Raw genomic sequence first — 22,241 nt, 5'->3', positions numbered from 1 at the left:
GTATTTTATTTTCGTTTACATTTATTTACAGGATACAGTTCAACTTATGTCAAAAACTACAAAAAAAAAATCAAAGCGATATAAATTGATAAAAATCAAAGCGATATAAATAGTATAGATCTTATGCACGAACTGCAGTTTTTGCAAAACTTTGGGAGAAAATGTAGCATTGTCGGTTGAAACTCTAGGCCAGCGGTTCTCAACCTTTTGACTAACGTGTACTCACTTAAACAAAAATTGAAAACCTTTAGTACTACCATAAAATTTTACAATGATAATTTTTCAATTTCTAAAGGGAAATATTTAAAAAAAATTTTTTTGAAAGCTTTTAGATTTTATATTACGCTCAAACGTTTTTTTTTTTTTTTTTTTTTTTTTCGTGTTGCCTTTAATAATTAAATAGCATGTTCTTCGCTCTTAAACCATAAAATTCAGTTCAACAGCAATATGAGAAAATAATTTTAAAATAAGCATATCTTTAGAATTTCCGATACACAGTTCCGCGCGCTGGAGATTAGAAAGTTCCCCCCCCCATACAGTGTTGCCATGGCTCGCTTTTAAATCGTTGAGCTTGTTAATCAAAAATTCGTTTTGTTTAAAAGTTTTACAAAATATGAAATCGATAATAAAACAAATTCCAAATTTGGGCTTCCAGATGCCCATATTCGGGTGGAAAAGTACGTTATTCAAAATTGGATGGCTCTGAGCAACGTTGCTTTACCCCAATGCGAGAAACATACATACATTTATGCAGATTCTTCATTATTTAATTTCTTTAAATATAATACATGTTATATTTGGTGGCAATTGTTTAAAAGTGAATCGACGCAAAAAGCCGTTTTGAAATTAATAGCCCTGCTGAGCTAACGCCACCCTTTGGGTTAAAAAATATTTTACCGTTTGCACAACCTAGTGGCTATTTGAATTAAATATGCACACATAAAAATATTAGATTAAAAATTGGTTACCATTTTAATTATCAAAATTAAAGTTATAATACTTTAATGCTAAAATTTAGTACAAAATTTGGGCCCGTTTAAGAGAAATCAATTTCTTTCTGTCTGGTTTTATTTCACTTAGTTTTAAGCGTGAATTAGAAACCAAATTTTATTTTGTTTGGTATTTATTTTTACAAAATATAACATGGAAAAAAATCCTTGTTCACACATATAGGTTGTGTAAAAAAGCCATAAAAGTTTAACAGCTTTATACGGTATTTCTCCCGTTTTCCTAGCGTGCCTTCGTGGTGTAGTGGTTCTGCACGTTGGGCCGGTATTCCAGAGGTCCGTGGCTCGATTCCCGGCGAAGAAGGTTGGTAATTTTTTATCTCTCCGGCTTTTCCAAATGACCTAATGACACCACAGCTTTATTTGAAATGTTTCTAAATTCTTTTTCTCGGTTAAGACAAAAGTTAACAAGTGTGTTATTTTTTAAATCTTCAGTTAGAGTTCGATTACAGGAAATTTCTATCAATTGTTCTTTTTCTTCACGAGATAAAATTTCAGGTACATTTGAACGAAATGATTTTCTAATCCAATTTTCATTTTCATAGTCCTCGGGAGAATACCTGTTGAAATTTTTTATCAATGAAAAACAATGATTTTTAATATCGGATGCTAATTCTTCTTCTATTTTCAAATTATTTTCGGTTAGAAAACTTTCTACAATTGGCAAAAAGCTTAAATATTATTATCCAATTCTTTGATTATTAGCTCGAGTTTTTTATCACTGCCTTTATTTTATCTCTAACGGTAAACGAATTAACATTTTGTTCTACTAATCTTAAATTTAACTCATTTAATTTTCCAAAAATAACAGCTAAATATGCTAAACGCGCCAACAATTAATCACTAAATAAACATGATTGAAATTCAAATTTCGAATTACAGAGGAAAATTTGAATTTCTGATAGAAGTTCAAAAGGACGATTTAAAATTTTGTCTCTAGATAACCACCTTACTTCGGAATGTAACAGAAGCGTTTCATATTCATTGCCCATCTCTTGGCATAAAATCGTAAATATTCTTCAATTTAAAGCTCGACTTTTAATAAAATTAACAATTTTTCACAGCTTGATTTAAAACGATTTTCAGGCTTTCATGGATTGTTTTGGCTACCAAAGCTTCACGACGTATGGAGCAGTGAGCAAATTTAATTTCAGGTGCGACTTTCTTTATTTGAGGAATCACTCCAAAATGTTCCGTTAAAAGCCCGAGCTCCGTCACTGCATACGGCAATGCACTAACTCCAAGGAATATCAGTCTCAGAAAGAAAATTGTCAATTACTTTGAAAATTTCCTTTGCAAAGTTCTGTCATGAACAGTTCACAAAATACATACTCTTCGGCAATTCCGTTATCTTTTTCGAAACGTATATAATTGAACAAAGTTCGTTATTTCAGTACTTTCATCCAATTGCAATGCGAAGTACTTAGTGTGTTTTGTTTTTTGAATAAGTATCTCTTTTATGAAATTTACCATTTCAAGAATTCGTTGACTTACTGTATCATTTGATAACGGAGTCATTAAGTTAATTAGCCACGTTTTAATAGTTCACAGAATACCTACTATTAGAGACAGCAAGCCGACGTAAAAAAATGTTTCTAATTGAAAGTGGAGCAATATATGAGCCCGGAAATGGTGACATAAAATACTGACATGCTAATAAATCGAAAAACTCTAAGAGAATTAATGAAATACTATTATCTTTTTTATAGGAACTTATTTTTATTTCCTCTTAAATAGAGCATCCATTTCTATACTCCTTTTAAAAACATCCTTTATGGCAAATTTTGTTATGTCTACGGCTAAAAGAATATTTGTGAAATGTACAACATGGAAAAACCATGAAACCATGTAGACAGATCGTTCACCTCTTGCTAAGCGGCTATTGACCTTGAACAAAGCTCAGATCGCATAAATTTACGAGTGTTAAAGAAAAATTCAATCAGGATGTTGGGATTTTAATTTTTGAATTTAAGAGTTAAAAATACTTTGCTTCTTCGAGTACCACCTATTTTTCTCTTGCGTACCACCGGTTGAGAAACCCTGCTCTCAGCTATATCATTGTCAGCTACATAGTGGTGTGCAGAAAAGAATTTTGGATATATCCCTAGAGGAATTTTTGTGATTATTAGATACGTAAATTAATTTGTTTTTAATTTTAAGATAATAAATAGTGTTAAGCAATATATTTCGTATCCAATGCGTTTAGTGTATTATTTCGCTTCGCTTGCAGTGTTACTTTTTTATAGCATAAATACATGTATAATTCTTCAATAAATATGTTTGAGTGTGGGTTTTGACAAAGCACAAAATGCAAATTGGGAGATAAAATGTAATTTTTCTGCCTTCTCATATTATATGTTAATAATACTTCATTTTAAGAGTTAACATAAGCAGTTTCCCTTTAATATCGACACTGCATAAAGGCGCTCGCTAGACATTAATTAGGCTTGGCGCGGGCCTGCTTGGGAGGGCAATTTCCTCTCTCTCGCCATCTCTCTCCTAGAACCACCAAACCCTCAGAGAAAGTCGATGGACTAAAGTATTTAAACGGGTGTAACGGAAAAGTTTGAGACAGCGTGATTTCGCTAGTGAAGCGCACGTTTATTGTTTTGTTCTCCAGCTGTTAAGCTTAGTAGTGGCTAAGCATTCTGGCCGTCTAGTTAGTATATCGCCAATGTAGGTTTCTGAGTCAACCTCTTAGTTAAAATTAAATCGTGTGGTCTAGCACTCCTCTTTACCTTTTAAATTTATTGTTATGATTTTAGTTCTCACAGCAAGTGGACGGTGTTTTAGTTGTAAGTACGTAGGACCGTGCCATCTGTTACTTATTTGTGATAAAATAAAAGGGCTTTTACACTCTTTCCCTGTCGTGATCATCTTTACGTTTGTGCGAGAATTTGCAAGGTTGGACACCCGAGTAGATCTATTCACATTGTATGATAGCAAGGAAGGTTAGAGCTTATAGAAAGAATGATGTACGCAGAATTTTTTTGCTTTTTGCAATTTTGCGCTCCAACAAAGCAGTGTGAAAACATCTTTACCCGTCGAGTGTGCTTCTAGATACAACACGAAATCATGCGGAAAGAAGGGAAAAAGGCTTTGTAAAGTGAACCTGGTTCTCTGGGGATGGATGTGCATATACACATTGAGTTTGCAGGGTTGTTCTCAGAGATAACATCATTAAATGCTTCCTTGCATCATCGTACATTATCATTCTTAGATTGGAAAAGGGAAGTGATCGTTGTAGGCAGAAAAAAAAAAAAAAAAAAAAAAGAAAGAAAGAAAAAAAAAAGCATTGATTACGCTTTTAATAATCACGAATAGACAGATCGACTAACAAAGATGCAATCTTCCTGCTAGCAAGAAACGGGAATTCTGGATTTGAACAAATCACTGAAGAAACAGTTTTTATTTGCCGTGTGCCTGACTTTTAATAGACAGAAATAAGTACAGGGGGCACCAAAACATCGCCATGGACAAAAGTGGTATCGCCCCACTGCACTAACGTTACTTTCAACATGTCGAAAATGCCTAAAGGAAATGATTTAAGGCTGAATGATAAAGATATGATTATGATCTGAAAGATTATGATAACGTTTGGTAAAAGCAGCCAAAGAAAAGCAGCTTTTAAAATGGGGATGTCCCAAACAGGTTTGCTGGTTTCTGATTAACATATATATGATATTCTCTAAAGAATTATCTACTTCTAATAAAAACACATTATAGTAATATATAAAAAGAAAACTTTATTAAATAAGATTAGTCATAACAAACCTTACCACAATCTACAAAACCATAACAAACTCTCTCTAGATGCCAGATACATTTTTAACTCATTCTTTTACAATTTAAGAAAATATCACTGTTGGCAAAATATTAAAACTTAAAATTTTACTTTATAAACAAATACTATCAATTCCCCCCTTATTTGTGTTTAAAGATATAATTTCAATCAGTCAGCCATGTCCATACCTCAATAGTTCATCTTTCAATTTCACCCTAGGTAGATACTTTGTTAAAATATCCGCTTCTTGATTTAGTGAGCACACAAACTGAGGAATGATTTGATTCTTTTCATATTCATCTTTTACAATGAAATATTTTCTATTATTGTGCCCTTGAACTACTACTTTGTTTTGGTTTTTTAATCCAATCTATTACTGCTTGACAGTCTGTTTTAATTTCTATTGATTTGTCAATTAGATCATCTTGCGCCAATTCTTCGAGTAAAAAAGATGTACCATTTAACTTCACATGAACATTCACAGAATGCTAAAAGTTCACCTTCCATTGTAGATAGATCAACTATTCTTTGTTTGTTGCACTTCCAATTTATGAAAATTTTTACCTAATTTAATGAAATAACTTCCAAATGATTTTCCATCTTCAGTGGTACACCAACTTGCATCTGATGTAGCATTTAATTTCCCATTGTCTGAAGTATATACTAAACAAGCATTTAGTGTTCCTTTCATATATCTAAATATCCTCTTCACAGCTTTCCAGTGTTTCTCTCTGAGATCTTGATAATATCTTGACAGATTACTTATGGAAAAAGCTAAGTCTGGCCTTGTGCCTGTTGCTAAGCGCATCAATGATCCTAATGCTTCTTGATATTTTGTCTTCGACACAGGTGGCGAAGACGCTATGTCATCAAGATTTTTACCCAATATTCCTGGTGTCTTGACAGGTTTACATTCACCCATTTCAAAGTTTTTTTAAGATTTTAGTTATATAGTTTTCTTGACTGAGTTAAGTTTTCCAGATTCTTGCCGGATGTCTATTCCTAAAAATTTGTGTGTTTCAGTGACTTCTCGTAATGTAAACGATTTAAATAGTTGAGAGATGGTGTCATTTATCTCAGAACTTGAATTCCCAATCACCATTAAGTCATCCACATGTATTGCTATGATAAGATAGTTGATCTTATCTTTATAAATACACTGACTACCAATAAGTATTTGGACACCTATGCAAATGACGATATCTGCGGTCCCAAGGTACGCCACGGACTCCGCCGGTATATATCGTGTAGGAAACAGCATCGGCTTTAGTCGCATGCAAGATGCCTCATAGCTCGGAGCTCTCTGATTTCGAGAAAGGTATAATTATCCGGTATCACAAATGTGGCCGATCCTTAAGGGACATATCTAGCGATATGAAGTACCTAATATCGACAGTGGCCTATGTGATTAAGAAGTGGAAGGTGAGGGGTGATTGTCGGAATGTGCCCCGAGTTGGCAGACCAACGAAACTGGGGGATAGAGACCGACGAGTGCTGTTCAGAGAAATTCGGAAGAACCGCACCCAACCGATAGCCCTCATCCGCGAGGAGTTTCAACAGGCATCCGGGAGTATTGTTTCAATGAATACCATCCGTAAGGAAGCACATCTGCTTGGTTTTCATGGTCGTGCTGCTGCCCATAAGCCTTTGATCACAAAGTCCAACCGCGCTGCTCGGTTAATGTGGTGCAAAGCACATCGAAATTGGACCGTAGATCAGTGGAAACGGGTTCTTTGGAGTGACGAATCAAGGTTCACCCTTTACCGTTCGCATGGCAGGGTCTGGGTCTGGCGTCTACCTGGAGAACGTCTCCTGCGAGAATGCATTGTGCCAACAGTCAAGTTCGGCACAGGTGGACTTATGGTCTGGGGGTGTTTCTCCTGGTATGGGCTGGGACCGTTGGTCCCCATTCATGGTAAGCTCAACTCCGATGCCTACTGCACTATTTTGGATGACAATGTGCTTCCTACGTTGCGGCAGTTTTACGGGTTGGACCCCTGTTACTTTCAGGACGACAATGCCAGTTGTCATGTTTCGACGTTAACCAAGGCTTGGTATGGTGGCAATGGAGTTCATCGAATGGACTGGCCTGCCCGGAGTCCAGACCTGAACCCTATCGAGAACCTCTGGGACGAGTTGCATCACCGAATTCAGGGGTGCACTACCCTTGCAAAATCAGTGAAAGAACTATGTCTTCTCCAAGCCGAGTGGAAGAAAATACCACTAGCTGTCATACAAAGACTTGTAGAAAGTATGCCCCGGAGGGTCCACGCTGTAAATACCTCTCGTAGAGGCTCTACCAACTATTGATTTTGAATATAGTTTTTCTTCTCTATCACAGGTGTCCAAATACTTATTGGTAGTCAGTGTATAAACACACAAATCTGACTTTAGCCTAGTTAAATTCCTTTCCTTAAGAACTTTACACAATTCAACATACCAGCACTTTCCTGATTGTGGTAATCCATATATACTTTTGTTTAAAAGATATACTTTGTTCGGATCTGATATAAATCCAGAGGATTGTTCCATGTAAATTGGTTTATCCAAGTATCCATTTAAATATGCAGTTTTTACATCGAAAAATCTTATTTTTCAGTTTTTGTAAACTGCAATCGATAACAATGTTCTAAAGGATGCAAGTCTCATTACTGGACTAAATCCATCTTCATAATCAACTCCTTTTCTTTGATTAAATCCGGTTGCTACTAGTAATGCTTTGTAAATTGTGTCTAATTTACCCTTTTCGAGAATATCCAGCGATTTTTAATAACTTTCTTATCGAAGGGTCTTTCAACTAACTCCCAGACTTCATTAGCCTCCATTGAACTCAGTTCTTCTATCATTGCATGTAGCCAGAATTCACTTTCAGCAGATTCTACAGCTTCATCCATACGTCTTAGGTAATTCTTCATTTGTATTGTACACTACGCAATCTTTTAATTTTTCTGGGGGCTTCGTCGTTCGCGCTGATCTTTTCTGTACAGACTTTCCATGGCTATCATTTCCAGGTTCTTCATTTATTTGTTGATACTCTGTTGGCTTTTCCAAAGAATTCTTATTGTCGTGTCCATCATCAGTGTTGGATGGTAAAATTTTCTCAGCTTCTTCATCTGTTGTATTATCTTCTCTATGGTATCTGTCAGTTATTTCTGAATTGTTTACCCTGCCATTAGTTTGTTCCTTGTAAAAAATAATAAGTTCTTCTAATATCTGATTTTTATTGAATTTTAAATAATCTTCTTTTAGTAAAGGTGATCCGAGTTTCTGCTCATTAAATTTTATATCTCTTACTTCTTGAATTTTATTTAGTTCAGGAACATAAATTTTGTATGCTTTTCTCTTCATGCTATAGCTTATCATAAGTATTTTTTGAGCTTTTAGATCCATCTTTCTAGATTTTTCTCGTCTTATATGAACATATGCTTCACATCTAAATCTTTAAGATAAATAATGTTAGGCTTCCGTCCTTTATATAGTTCATATGGTGTAAACGTTTTATCATTTTTGTGTCTCCTGTTATTCACCTGTACAGCTACGTTAACGCTTTCAGACCAAACTTTTATCGGTAATTCTGCATCAATTAACATAGTTCTAGCAGATTCAATTATAGTACGATTAAAACGTTCAGCTTTTCCATTACTTTCCGGAGTATAAGTGGTTGTAAGTTCATGTTTAATTCCCATTTTTTCAAAAAATTATTTTATACTTTTAGCTAAAAACTCACTACCATTATCACTACGAATTCTTTTTAGTTTCTTTCCAGTTTGTCTTTCTTCTTGGACTATAAGCTGCATTAGGGCTTTTGAAGTTTCACTCTTCTTTTCAATTGTTATCATAATCTTCTTTTCAATTGTTTTATAAATATGAAATTACTGTAATCATCTACCACTGTTAAAAAGTAACAGCTTCCATCTATTGATTTCTCAATTGGTCCAACCAATGAGTTTTTTTCATTTCTATCAGCCTTTGATAATTTATATGACCTACTCTCTGATGCCATAGTACATCATTAACATTACTAATTTTAGGTTCTTCAACTAAATTTCCTTCAACTTCAAATTTATTTCCATTTCTGTTAGCTATATATAGAATGTTTCCATGTTTACTGCTAACTTTTGCTTTAGTTTTGGTAAAAATTACTTTTAAATCATGATCTACAATTTTTGATACTGACGGCAGATTTTCACTTAAATTCGGTACTTGCAAAACATTATCGACTCTCAAGATGTTCTTATTTCTATCAGTTTGCATTTTAATGTTAACAATACCAACTGATTTGATCATAGCGCCTTTTTCAGCTGTCATTAATTGTCGTTCTTCATCTTTAAAATTAGTAAATATTTCTTTACTAGTTGCCATGTGAGATGCGGCTCCTGAATCAATAATCCATTTAATTTTTCTATTCTCTTATTCATCTATTTCCTTCTTTCCATTTGATTAAGACATGAGCTTTCTATTTTCTTAAATAATTCAGATAAGCATGTAGCTGATTCATCTTATTTTTCCTTGCTTGAAATTCTATAAGTCTTATTTGTTTAAATTTCTCTGCTTTGGATGTTCTTGTTTGGTTTTCATTTTACATTCAGTTGATTTGTGGCCGAATTTTCCACAGTTAAAGCACTTTTTATTGTTATTATTATTCCGACATTCTTTTACTAAATGTTCTAATTTTCCACAATTAAAGCATCTTCTTTCATATTTCGATTTTATCCAATTTTCTTTTGCCTTAGACCAATTCTATTTCTTTTCCTCTTTGTTTATTTTTTCCTTCTGTTTCTTTTCAAGCTTGTCTAATTGAAACTATATCCTTCCCTTTATTGCTTTTAATGACTTAACATCAAATTCAAATTTCTTTCTAAGTCCTTTTAGTATGAATTAAATTAATTCTTTATCTCTTATTTCATCTCCAACTTGAATACTTTTACTTTTTAGACTTACAGCTCTATTCATATAATCATCTGCAGATTCATTTTGACACATTTTCAGTTGAGCTAATTCTATTCTACATTTGATTTGATTATATTCTGTTCTTGCACCATTTCATTTTTTATTTTCTCCTATAACTTCTTTGCTTTCTATTCATCCGCATATTTTAACGCTTGTGGAGCTGTCATAGTTTGATTCATTACATTTCTTGCTATCGCATTATTATCATCCCATATTTCCCACGTTTTTATTTCACTTTCGAAGTTAACATTATCTCTTTTATATGGTTTTGGTGATTCATCAGCTTCTATTCCACTTCTCCATATTTTCAAACTTCTTAATTCACTTTCAATTCTATTTGCCCATAAAAGGTAATTATCATCAGTTAATTTTTCTATGTGACTCAAATTTATCATATTATATGCCATATTTTCTAATTTATATTCACTAATTATAATACAAGTCTAATTTATCTCTTAGAGAAATTTGCGATGTTGTTAAGCCTAAATAACATCAATTTTTTATATGAAAGTTCATCAACAGAGGGGTCAACCACGCTCTGCTACCAAATGTTGGTTTGTGATTGGCGTATAAATGATATTCTCTAAAGAATTATCTACTTCTAATAAAAACACATTATGGTAATATCTAAAAAGAAAACTTTATTAAATAAGATTAGTCATAACAAATTTTACCACATTCTACAAAACCATAACAAACTCTCTCTAGATGCCAGATACATTTTTTACCTCATTCTTTTACAATTTAAGAAAATATCAATGTTGCCAAAATATTAAAACTTAAAATTATACTTTATAAACAAATACTATCGAGGACTGTGAAATTTACTTAACCAAAGAAATAAAATTGATACAGAACTAACAAAAAATGCAAATGTCTCAAGAAAGCGCAAAAGGAGTGAAAAATTGAGAGACATTGAAACCGCTTTTCTAGAATGGTTTCAAGCTATAAGACTAAAAATGTTCCAATTTCTAGAGCTATTTTGAGCAAAAAATGTGTCGAATTCGGTAAAATGTTAGGAGAAAACTTTGTGCCAGCAGATGAATGGCTGATCATATGGATAGAGAGAAATAACAGTGTTTATCGGAAAATACAAGGTGAAAAGCAAGGGGCAGATCATCATTCGACTGAGAAATGGATAAAAGATATTTTACCCGGGCTTCTAAAATAATATAGGCCACACGAAATTTAAAACTAAGCTGTTTTAGAGAGCATTACCGGAGCACATATTAATGTTTAAATGTGAAACAACAGCTGGTTTTAAGAAATTAAAAGAACGAGTTGCTATCTTATTAACATGCAATATGGATGCAACAATTAGAAAGAAGCCTGCGGTTATTGGAAAGAGTAGGAAACCTGGATGTTTAAAAGAAGCCAAGAACTTAACTTACCATGATAACAAGAACTTATGGGTGACAAGCAGTGTTTTCACTGATTTCCTTTTGAAATGGGGGCTCACCAGCGGCCGAGCGGTAAAGTCGCTGAACCTTGGTAGTTCGGTCCAAGGTTCGAATCCAGTGAACGGGCTGGCTGCATGGGTGTTTTCGTGGTTTTCCCCATGTGTAACGTGTATACGAGCCAGTTCCCTTAGAAAGTCCTCCACGAAGGCATCCCAATCCTTAGGCAGGTAGCCCTAGTTTGTTTTGCCGTAATGTCAATAAAACAAACCAAACCAAACTATCTGAAATAGGACAAAAACTAAAAAACGAAAAAAATAACTTCACTGTTAGATAACTGTGCTACACACCCCTCTGATAACGTTCTGGAAACCATCAAATTAATGTTTGTTCCTGCAAATACGACTTCTGTCATTCAGCCATTAAACCAAGATATTGTAAAAACTTTCAAATATGTATAATTACGAAAAAGGTTTCGTTCGAAAAAAGATAAACAAAACCAAATCTTGTGAAAATGTAAACATTTCGAAGGGGATAACTAAGTCGATATCTTTGTTAGAGGCTATGCACGCATGGGTCAACGCGTAGGAAGCAGTCTCCCAAAACACAGTTAAAAATTGCTTCAAAAAATGTAAAGCCACAGAGGATTTGCTAACTATTTTTAATATTTCGGATATGAGTGTGAGGGAAATTACAAAACTTCGTTTTTAGAAGACGTTGCAATTAATGAAAATATTGAGACAACATGTGAAACACTGACCATGATATCATAGAAAGTGCTGAAAGAGCTGCAGAAACTGAAACTGACTGTGAAAGTGATACAGAAGAAAATGGACTATTTGCCAACCTCAGCTGAATCGAGAAAAGCACTGCAAACGCTAAGAAGACTCTTGAAATGAAAAGTGGAGATCATAAAAGCTCTCAACAGTTTCACGAACTTGAAGGACTGTAGGCGAACAATGCTGAAAAAATACGGATAGAGCAGTTCTTTATTTTAAAAGTTCATCAGGTATTTAATTAAAATTTTGGTACTTTTCTGTTTCGCCGGCGCAAATCTCGCCAAGAAGACTTTATTGGCGACAACATACCATATACAAGTATACACATAAAAAATGCTAGCAAATGTTAGTTCTAAGAATTTTTTATTTTGAAGGCATAAATATTTTAATATCGTTTAAATTTTCTAAAAAGCCAATAAATAAAGACAATAAATTTGTAAAACGATTTTAACTTAAGAATTTGCTATGCTTTCATGATTCAACAGCTTGATTCGCCGGTTCATATCACGTGAATTTAAGTGATCTCATCTCACGTAAACTATTCTACAAAAATCAATTTCTCTCAGTAATTATCTACATTAATTTCAAATTAAATCTTAATTTGGAATACAAGTTTAAATGCAGGAATTATTTCAATTCGTACAAATAGCTTACTCAGAAATTATGTAAAACCGCAGTGCTGTACTTCGCTAGTGCATTCTCATTAGAAGTTAACCCTTGACTTTGCCTTTCCATATTTTCGCCTTCGGGTGAGTGGTGTGATTGCATCTTAATCGACTTAATTATCGCGAATGGCCCTAGGGCATAAAATTGAACTACTGGGTAAAAGTTCTATGTAAAAGTTCTGGGTAAAAGTTGTATGCCACTATTGATAGAAACAATCAATCTGATAAGAAATAGCTTCGACTTGTTTTGAAGATGAGACGTAAAAGGTTACCTGCGAAGATATTCCGTCTGGCATCAATTGCACCATTATTCGCGACTTTATTGCCTTCCCCGGCAAAACGGAAAAGTACCAAAATTCTTTTATTAGAAAATAAATAAAAAATTAATTTTCAAATTTCATGAATAGTTTAATTTTAAAATTAATTTTTAATTGATAATTTAAGTATTAATTATTAGATTAATTGTTAGTTGCTATCTTACTCTGCAAGTTCAGAGTTGAAACCGTAATTTGCTATATTTATAGAGCCATTAGGTTATTTCAAAACAGGAGAGATGAAAAATTAGCGGTACTATTCGGTTTTGAGAGCCGTAAAAAATCACCAAACTGTTGTTGATACCAGTGCTGTCAAAAATAATTGCGGCAACCCTAACGCAAGAAAGGAAGTATAATGATAAATAACCATCTAAGATTGATGTTTTAATTTAGATGAAAGGTTAATTTCATATAATACTCTTTTATTATTATAATTTATATAAAAAAATGCTAAACATGACTGAATGGAAGCATAAGAGTAAATAACTATTTCAGATCATTATTATAATTTATATAAAAATTGCTAAACATAACTGAATGGATGCCTGCATCGCTATTTCGCTACCGACTTATCGCTAAAGCATAATTTCATCTCGTTGGTTGTTCAAACATAATTTTCTATAATGAATGATGCCTTTTCTTTGAAAAAATTCTCGGTTAATGTGCAGAATCGCCCACTTATTTGTTTGCCGCTTTTTGCAAGGGTAAAAACAATTGGATTTTGTCAATTTTCTTTCACTTTTTAAGTGAAAACAGGTCGATGTGTACATAGATAAAGTCAAGGGTGTGCGCAGGGCCATATTTGTGCAATTCTGGGATTTTTTTTTTTTAAAGTGAAAATAGGTCGATGTGTACATAGATAAAGTCAAGGGTGTGCGCAGGGCCATATTTGTGCAATTCTGGGATTTTTTTTTTTAAAGTGAAAATAGGTCGATGTGTACATGGATACCGAGTATGTGCAATTCTTAAAAACGCGTCAAGCAGTGCGTGATTCTGTACTTTACTCAAAATTCTATTGCAGACTTTTCGTCACGGGCAGTTCCCAAATTATTAAATCCATAGGATATCAAAAAAGGATTTAAAAATTAAACTAGTATTTCAATGGCGTCTTAAATATAGAACTATATAGACTTATGCAATCTGAAATCAGCGCGTACACTAGATTTGGCGCGCTGTTAAATGGGCGCGTTTGCTAGATTTGGTGCTTTTGCGCATACATTTTCGCTGCAATTTTGTTATGGTCCTCAAAACGGAATAGTACCAAATTAGCAATGCCCTTCCCGTGACTCTAACCACGAACCTCTCGATTCGCGCCGAGTGTGCTGGTCATTACACTACGAAGGCATGATAAGAAGACGGGTGAAATACTTTATATACTCCCCTTTTTAAAGGGCGACTGGGGATTAGAGGACTCAATCACCAAATCCTGGTGGTGGAGAATCATCATCCACCGCCTCTTTCTTTTTAGTTCGGACGCTACTGTAGAGACATGAGGCTATTTCGAAGCAGGAGAGATGAAAAATAAGCAATGCCTTCGCCGGGACTCGAACCACGGACCTCTCGAATACGCACCGAGTATGCTGACAATTACACCACGAAATCATGCTGAGAAGGCGGGAGGAATCGCCGTTTATTAAACCTAGCCACTTAATAAACCTAAATATGTTTTTATAAATTTTAATAAGCGGTTAGTACTGTTTAAAAGTACAATAAATATATTTTCAAAGGGTTTTAATAACGCCCACTGTGTGTAACTATGTAACAAAATAGAAAACTTCATGAATATTCAGGCATTTTAAGGGGGGGGAAGCAATAAGTTTTCTCAATACATATCGTATGTGAGATTTTCTTTTGTAAAGCAGCCGCCGATTCCCTATCATCCTTGGAGACCTTAAAATGTATTTCTTCCTCTAACAATATCATCATCGAGATTCGAAAACAACTTAAAAACCTAAAAGCTAAGAATATTTCGGTTGCATTTGTATTTGTTCGTGGTCATACAGGTGTTGTTGGGAATGAAAGGGCGGATTTTCTTGCTAAGACTGCCATCAAGCGTGAAACTGACACTTTTGTCAATATCCCTAATTCCTTTTATAAGAAGGTCATGTATGAAAGTATTGTGGAGTCGTAGAAGCAAAAATTCATTAGCTCAAATAATGGGAACCTAACTAAGAGATTTTTTTCTCTTCCATCAAAATAAGATTGTCATGCCATTACTTTTTCCCAAACTATAAATTGACCCAATTTCTTGCTGTCCACGGAAATTTCAAGTTATGTGAGCAGATTTAAGTTGAGTCCAGAGTCTGTCTGTGATTGTAGCGTCAACGGCGAGGAAAATATTGAACACGTGCTTCTTCTATGCCCTAAATATGTGAGCGAAAGAAAAATCTTGAAACTGGGACTGAAAAATTTTAATATTAACTGGCCTCCAGAATTTTACCAATTTATTTCTGAGAGAAGTGCCTTTAACAATTTTTGTCAATTAATTGTAAAATTTCGTAATCCTTCTTAATTTTGTTTTAATTTTCTCTTACAGTTTATTTTGTGTTTTGTTTCATACTTACTTCTGTAAGGCCCATGTGATACTATGTGGTACATGGGGAAATTCTTGGGTTTCTTTTAATAATAATAATAATAATAAATGGCACCCGCCAGTAATGTAAGCAAATGAATAATTCATCTAGGCATGATTTGTTGTTTTACTTTTAGTAATTTGATTTACAATATCGTAGGAAAAGTAGCGATTTTTTTCAAATTTATACTTTTATTTCTCCTAGTTGTAAGAATATTAGTTTAAAGCTAATTAATAATTAAGTAATAAAAGTTACTAAACATAAATAGAAGAAACAGTCACGTGTAAATTGCATTCTCGCATGAAAAATGCCGCCCCAAAATATGACGCTCGAAGCAGACTGCACCCTTCTAGCTACGCCACTGAGGCCTATAAAGATTTCATGGGCTTCATCCCCTATGCAGCGTCCCATGGAGGTAAGAAAGGAAGGAGTGGCCAACCGGCACTAGAAGTGAAGCACTGCTTCGAAGCTTCGGTCACCAGATGGGGTGTTCTTTGTTTACATTCAGAAGCTCGCTTGACAGTGTTCTGATAGTATTTCGATATACGACAGTTCCATACAAATCGAAAAAGGGACACTTTCGCATGAAAGAAACATTCATAGTGTGATGGATAATAGAAATTTGTATAGTTTAGTGACATTTACGCAAAAATCACATCTTGGTTATTTTTCGATAACTAACAACAGTGATTTTGATTATGAATTTGTTTTATAAAATTCTAAGCTGTTGAACTACAAAAATATATATTTTAACAAAAATGTTATGCTTAAAGAGTAAAAAATACCTTACGGTACCTTTAAAATTGTATACGTCTTTCGATACTCTTGATAGAGTATTCGCTACTTTTATTTTATGTTTCAAACACCAGAATGTTTTTAATAAAATCATTTTTTGTCATCCACATATTATTGTGACATGTACTTTAAAAAAAATTTTGGAGGATTTATAGTTGCTCATTTTAAACTTATCATTTTATTTTTATATAATTTAAAAATAATCACTTTGGGTCTACACGTTTTACTTATTTGGGTTAATTAAAAATAAAATCCTTATTTTATTCCCTTTCAGAAATGTTCAGAGAAAGTTAAGTACTATTTAAAGTATTTTGCTAATTTCTAATAATTCTCTAATTTAAAATGAACCGAATAGAGCATTAATTATAAATTGACTTATATTTTTCGATTTAAAAGATGCCTCAGAATCCAAAAAAATCATGTCATATTTAAGAAAGTATTTTAGGAAGAAGCTCTATAAATAGAAAAGAAATAATGCATAATTTTAATATTAATAATACAATAAACATTGATCTCAATTTTTGTACCTTAACCGAATCAAATCGAATTACCTTAAATTTTTTTTCTAATGTAATTAACGAAAACTTGCGAAAATATTTCATTCAAATTAGACCATTCTGAGAAAACTGTTCTGTGAAAAGTATATCATTTAATTCCGTTCAGAATGAAATGTTGTTTAAAAATATGTTGTTTCATATACTTCCTACATCTTACTTCCTACCTCCATCCATCCATCTCACATTAATATATCTCAAAGCTAAAAATATTTTCATTTGCTGTGTGACAGTACTCAACTTGGCCTGCTTAATAAGAAAACGATATTATGGTTTGTCATAATCATATAATAGTTCCTTGCACAAATAATGGGTTATAACTATTCAAATATGGCAAAGAGAACGAATGCTCTGTGCCTACGGTGAAGGATGCCTTTGTGGAGGACACTTTAGGGTAAACTGGTTCGTATTCACGTTACACATGGCGGAAACCACGAAAACGAACCATGCAGCTAGCCCGTTCGCTTGGCTTTGAACCCAGAATAGATTTGCCAGCATTCAGTGGTCTTAACCACTCCACCACTGGTAGTTCCAACGACAAATAATGAAAGCTGCAAATTATAATCTCAGTACTCTAAACAGATGAACCGATTTCTAAGAACAATTTTTCTTTTTATTTTTCTGACATCCAATTAACTTTTAACCTCTATCATTCATTAATCGTCATTATGGTACTTCACACGTGTTGCGCTCATCTAATCAATAAGTCAAATAGATAAATCGTATATTCTGTGCAGAAGAAAGTAGCTTCGAGAACATGCATTAACCTTAAAATCAGCTGAGATCGGGCAGAATTTTGTTTCATTAGAAAGGACCCGTGACCTAAATCGCATTATTCGCTGCGATGGCAAATTCATCTGTTTATTTTTAAACATTGCCGGCAGAGTCCGTATTCTATCCTAGCTCTCCTCATTACAGTGGTTTTCCTAAGGATCACGATGACATCTTACCTACAAGCACAACAAAGAGAAGTCGGTCCTGTTCTTGTTCAAGTAGAATTCGAAGTATTCGGAGGAGTTCAAGGTAATAAATATTATTAGATTTTTCGCATGCAAATAATATGCTAAAATCTAGTTTTAAGTCATTATAACAAATATTAACATCACCAAAACGATAACACACATGCGTGGAAATTATAACTTCTCTTTAATACTTAAATCTTAACAAATAATAATTTTCTCTTAAATATAAACTTATATATTTACGTTTTACTAAATAAACAGTTAACAAAATTTGTGTTAATCAAAAGATCAAAGGCGTCAATATATTTAAAGCAGTTCTGTCAAAAAAGGTTCTTTCAGCTAAATATTCTGTCAAAGGTATTGTTATCTTAATCTAAGCTAGCAATACTTAGTAAAGAGATAGATAGTAATTTATCTCTTTATTATTTATTATCAACATTTTATTAGGAATTTATTTGTTGATTTGATAACTAACCCCTAATGATTAAAACTATTAATTTTTTTTTGTTCTCCATACGTTCAAAAGCAAAAGGAATTAATTTACTCCGATATCCAATCTTGCAAACAAATATTCCTTATGCGCTGTTGTCCTTATTCCCCTATTTTCTAGCTCATCTCATTATTATCAATTCTTCTACTATGTAGGAAATGAAGTTTCTATAACACAGTAGTAAATTCTCTGAGACCGGCTATTAATGCATAAAATTTCTACAGAGTCATTGAAGAATTTATATAGTTTTAATATTTTCTGAAAACCAGCTATCAAAGTATGGGATAGCAGATTTATTTGAAGCACACGGCAACGAAGCCTGTCTTTTTCATTTTGGAATCTGGTTTACTATTAAATATTCTGCCTGAAATTTCGTCACCATAATTTTGTCTAAATTAGTCTTTTAGTCTGACTACTGACAGACTTCTTATCAATAAACCAGAGAATCTGTGTTTTCTTCAATTGATGCTATCATGTAAAAATTCGAATGCATTGCCGGGAAAATTAAAAAAATTACAGGAAAATACAAAATTTAAATTTAAAAAATTGAATAAATACTTTTATTTGATACTTTTGTAGAGACATTAGGATTTATGATCCTGAGAGACGTGAAAAATTAGCAATGCCCTCGCCATTACTCGAACCTGGGACCTCTCGAATACACTTCAAGTGTGCTGGCCATTACACCACGAAGGCATGCTAAGAAGGCAAAAGAAATACCTTATATATTTCCACTTTTAAAAGGCGGCTGGGCTTTAGGGGATCCAATCGCCAAATCCTGGTGGTGAAGAATCATCATTCACACCTTTTAGTTCGGGCGCCACAGTAGAGACATTAGGATTTTTTGATGCTGAACACGTGAAAAATGAGCAGTACCCTACCCGGGACTCGAACATCGGAGCTCTCGAATACGCACCGAGTATGCTGGCCATTACCCTACGAAGGTATGCTAAGAAGGCGGGAGAAATACCTTTTGTTTTTTACTGAATAAATTACTTTTATGTGGTTGCTCTTATATATGTGTTTTCTACAAGACTCAAGCTATGTATCTGAAATTCGGACTATAAAATGACTGCAAACCTGAAAATACTAATTAATTTTTGGCTTGAAATTCGGTTTAATTTCTATCCTTCAACTTTATTACTTGTATCTGACTTAAGGAGATGATATAGTACAAATGTAATTACAGTAAATTTTACTAGATAGTATGTGTAGATTTAATTATATTTGGGCTATAGTTGGTACTTTTTGCATAAATTTGACAAGAAATTAAATCATAGTTTAGGCAATATAAATTATGTTTATTTATATAAAACAATTTTATTATAAAATTTTTTTTATATTTAAAAAAATAATTTTTTATGGTTTTTACAGTTTTGTAATAACATTTTTTTATTTTTTATTTTTCAGGCGTGAACTTCACAAAGGTAAGGCAACTTCCACATATTTTAACAGTGATTTTCCCCGCATGTTTACTGCATACAAGCTGGTTTCCGTTCCTTGGCAGATAGATTTCGCATGCTATGTAATAATTAAATCAATCGACCATATAATTAAATTGAAAAAGCTGTTTTCCTTCGATAGCATTCAAGCAAGTTAATCTAATTTGGGAATTTTCAAGTAATAAAATATACCGGATTTCCTCTGATGAACTTCAAATTTTGATATATTGCATTTAGGCAAGCCATAAATATTTTGCAAAGTTATTTATTTTCCTTTCTAACATTAATTATTAATGAAAACGGAGTTAAATTTTCTTAACACTGTTGAAATGAATGGAGCTGTTGATAAGAAATAAAAGTGTTGAATCACATTTTACTTTCCTTTATCATAAATTTTAAAAAATCCAAACAATTTTCAAATGTGTAGTTATTATATCGCGTATTAATTGAAAATAATGCCTAAAATTATTATAGATCATTTTTCGTGTTTGTCTCACAAGCTAACGGATAGTTTAAGAACGTCGATGAAAACAGAGTGAATTTCAATGTTAACCAACTTCATAGAATTCAATTTTTATTTGACGTAGACTTCAGTTGCAACATTTCAGTGAATTTCCACAAAAGCATTTGTTTTTCTCTCATAATATATTGAGCCTTTTCAACTGAAATCAGTGCCAAACAAATGTTCAGTTTTGACTTTTGGCAGTTACTAAAAAGATTGTCAGGACTTGTGTTTCTCTTGATTTGCGTTGGAAACATGAATGGTCCTGAATAGGAACAGGGCGCTTACTCATGCTATGTTCAAGAAGGTGTGAAGTAGACAACACAAGCGGGAAGGGTATACGAAACCCTTTATTTTCAGTACTTTACAGGTATTTCCGAACTTCGGAATACAGAGACCAACCACTTGTGGTCTGAACGTAAGAATATAAAAAAATACTAACTAAAACTCTAACTAAAAGCTAACTTTGAATTAGTATACAAATGCCTAGCACTAAGACTGGCCTTTATTCAAAAAGGTACGTATGTAGTACGCCGAGCTGCTAAAACTATGATACATCTGCAAATATCAAGAGGGCTAAACCTCTGGCCTTAAAGGCAACCAGCAACAGAGTGAAAACTCGTAAAACTACAGTGGCAAGCGGCTTGCTTCCTATAACTCCTTCTCTCTCCCGCTTGGCAAAAAGCCACAACTTAAGTACTTGGGCGTTAGCAAGACAATTTGCATAAACAAGTTAAAGCATTTAATTCTGGCCGGAAGTAGAAAATAAGAAGTGATAGTACAGTTTTAAAATAAAATAAACGTTATTAAAACTTAGGATCCTTACAAGATACTTAACGTATATATTACTATCGGATTTAAACTAATAAAATCTATTGCTTCTACAAAGCCTTTGAAGAAGATGTCGCGCTGAAAGCAGTCTAGCTTTTCATACAAATTAAGAGATCAGTTGGAAATGGCCCAGTATCTATGCCTATGATCCTCTGAGTAATATAGTTTGGTTTATTTAATTTGATCTAATTTAATAACAGGTAATTCTAAGCATTATGTGATTAAAATAAGTAACATATTATCAATAAATACGTAAATAAGTAATTTGTCGAAGTAAAGTATAAATTTATAGTTTGATAAGGCTCAGTTTAATAATAAAATCACAAGTGATGAATCCCCTCCTAAGCGGCTGTGAATATCACACTTTCAAGAGCCCTATTTTCCTACCTTACGTTCATTCTTAACTTTTGTCAAAGCTATATCAATGTTAGAAATGAAATAAACAACTTGATTACTTATTCATAATTTAATATGATACCTAACAGCAGCACTATAGTATCTGAAAATCTTTCCAACTCAGTGCACTAAAACAGATTCTCCTAGATTTGGGTTCATAAATATGAAATCACTTAAGTATTATTACTTGAAAATATCCATATTATTTTGTGTTAGGCGTCTTTCAGTTTGTTGAGACATTTTATTATTCCTAAAAGCTGTAATAGTGATTAGGAATTTGTTCGAATACAACTGTTAAGTTGTACATGTTTTCTTTAAGAATCTCAGAAACATGAAGTGTGCTAATTAAATACATGGTATATACTACTAAGCAAATATACTGCCATACTATAGATTAGAAATAAATGGGTTTTAATGATTTAGTTACCGTATCCTTTAGAATGGCTCCCAAATACACGGCAGGATTAACTCTAGATACTTTTTCCTGCCGCGCCCTCCCCTTACAAGAAATAGAATACTCCCCAAAAGTTAGAAAATGAAAAAATAAATAAATATAATGTTCCTGGATTATTTAAAAACTAATGCATGCCTTAATTTGTATTAAAATTTTTATAAAAAATAATTTTCAAGATTTATTTTAAATATTTTACATTTAATAATTTAAAAAGAACTTACATTTAATTATTCATATTTAGCTTTTATTTCAATAGAAAGAAAACCATATAGGAATGCATAATTTTATGTCATTCGAAATACTGCAAAATCTGGTTGTAAACATCATTTGATTGTGTATCAAAACA

At 33.1% G+C, this 22,241-nt stretch overlaps 3 protein-coding genes across 4 annotated transcripts in view; 1 reads left to right on the top strand and 2 right to left on the bottom strand.

Annotated features, from left to right (window-relative positions):
• Ssadh (succinic semialdehyde dehydrogenase) overlaps window positions 1–22,241 on the bottom strand; it is a 275,075-nt gene that overhangs the window by 180,213 nt on the left and 72,621 nt on the right. The gene's annotated exons all lie outside the window — the stretch shown is intronic.
• LOC118194523 (uncharacterized) lies at window positions 5,309–5,713 on the bottom strand. Its single transcript, XM_035365663.1, has one exon. The coding sequence runs from the start codon at window positions 5,711–5,713 to the stop codon at window positions 5,309–5,311; it is 405 nt and encodes a 134-aa protein (XP_035221554.1).
• The window catches only part of LOC118194525 (acylphosphatase-2-like), a 33,643-nt gene continuing 29,094 nt past the window's right edge, over window positions 17,693–22,241 (top strand). The window contains exons 1-2 of one of the 2 annotated variants that reach the window (XM_085808718.1): window positions 17,693–17,841; window positions 19,681–19,697. In XM_085808718.1, the coding sequence (XP_085664844.1) occupies window positions 17,757–17,841; window positions 19,681–19,697 (102 nt within the window). In that variant the 5' untranslated portion in view covers window positions 17,693–17,756. The remainder of the gene's footprint in view (window positions 17,842–19,680; window positions 19,698–22,241) is intronic. The other variant, XM_035365666.2, reaches the window with a different exon arrangement.

The sequence above is a fragment of the Stegodyphus dumicola genome, chromosome X1, assembly GCF_044657685.1.
Source record: "Stegodyphus dumicola isolate Sdum_Otavi_A_Nest chromosome X1, ASM4465768v1".
NCBI classification, from domain to species: domain Eukaryota; kingdom Metazoa; phylum Arthropoda; class Arachnida; order Araneae; family Eresidae; genus Stegodyphus; species Stegodyphus dumicola.
Note: the sequence above shows the minus strand (reverse complement) of the source record. Positions and strands in the feature narration are given on the sequence as shown.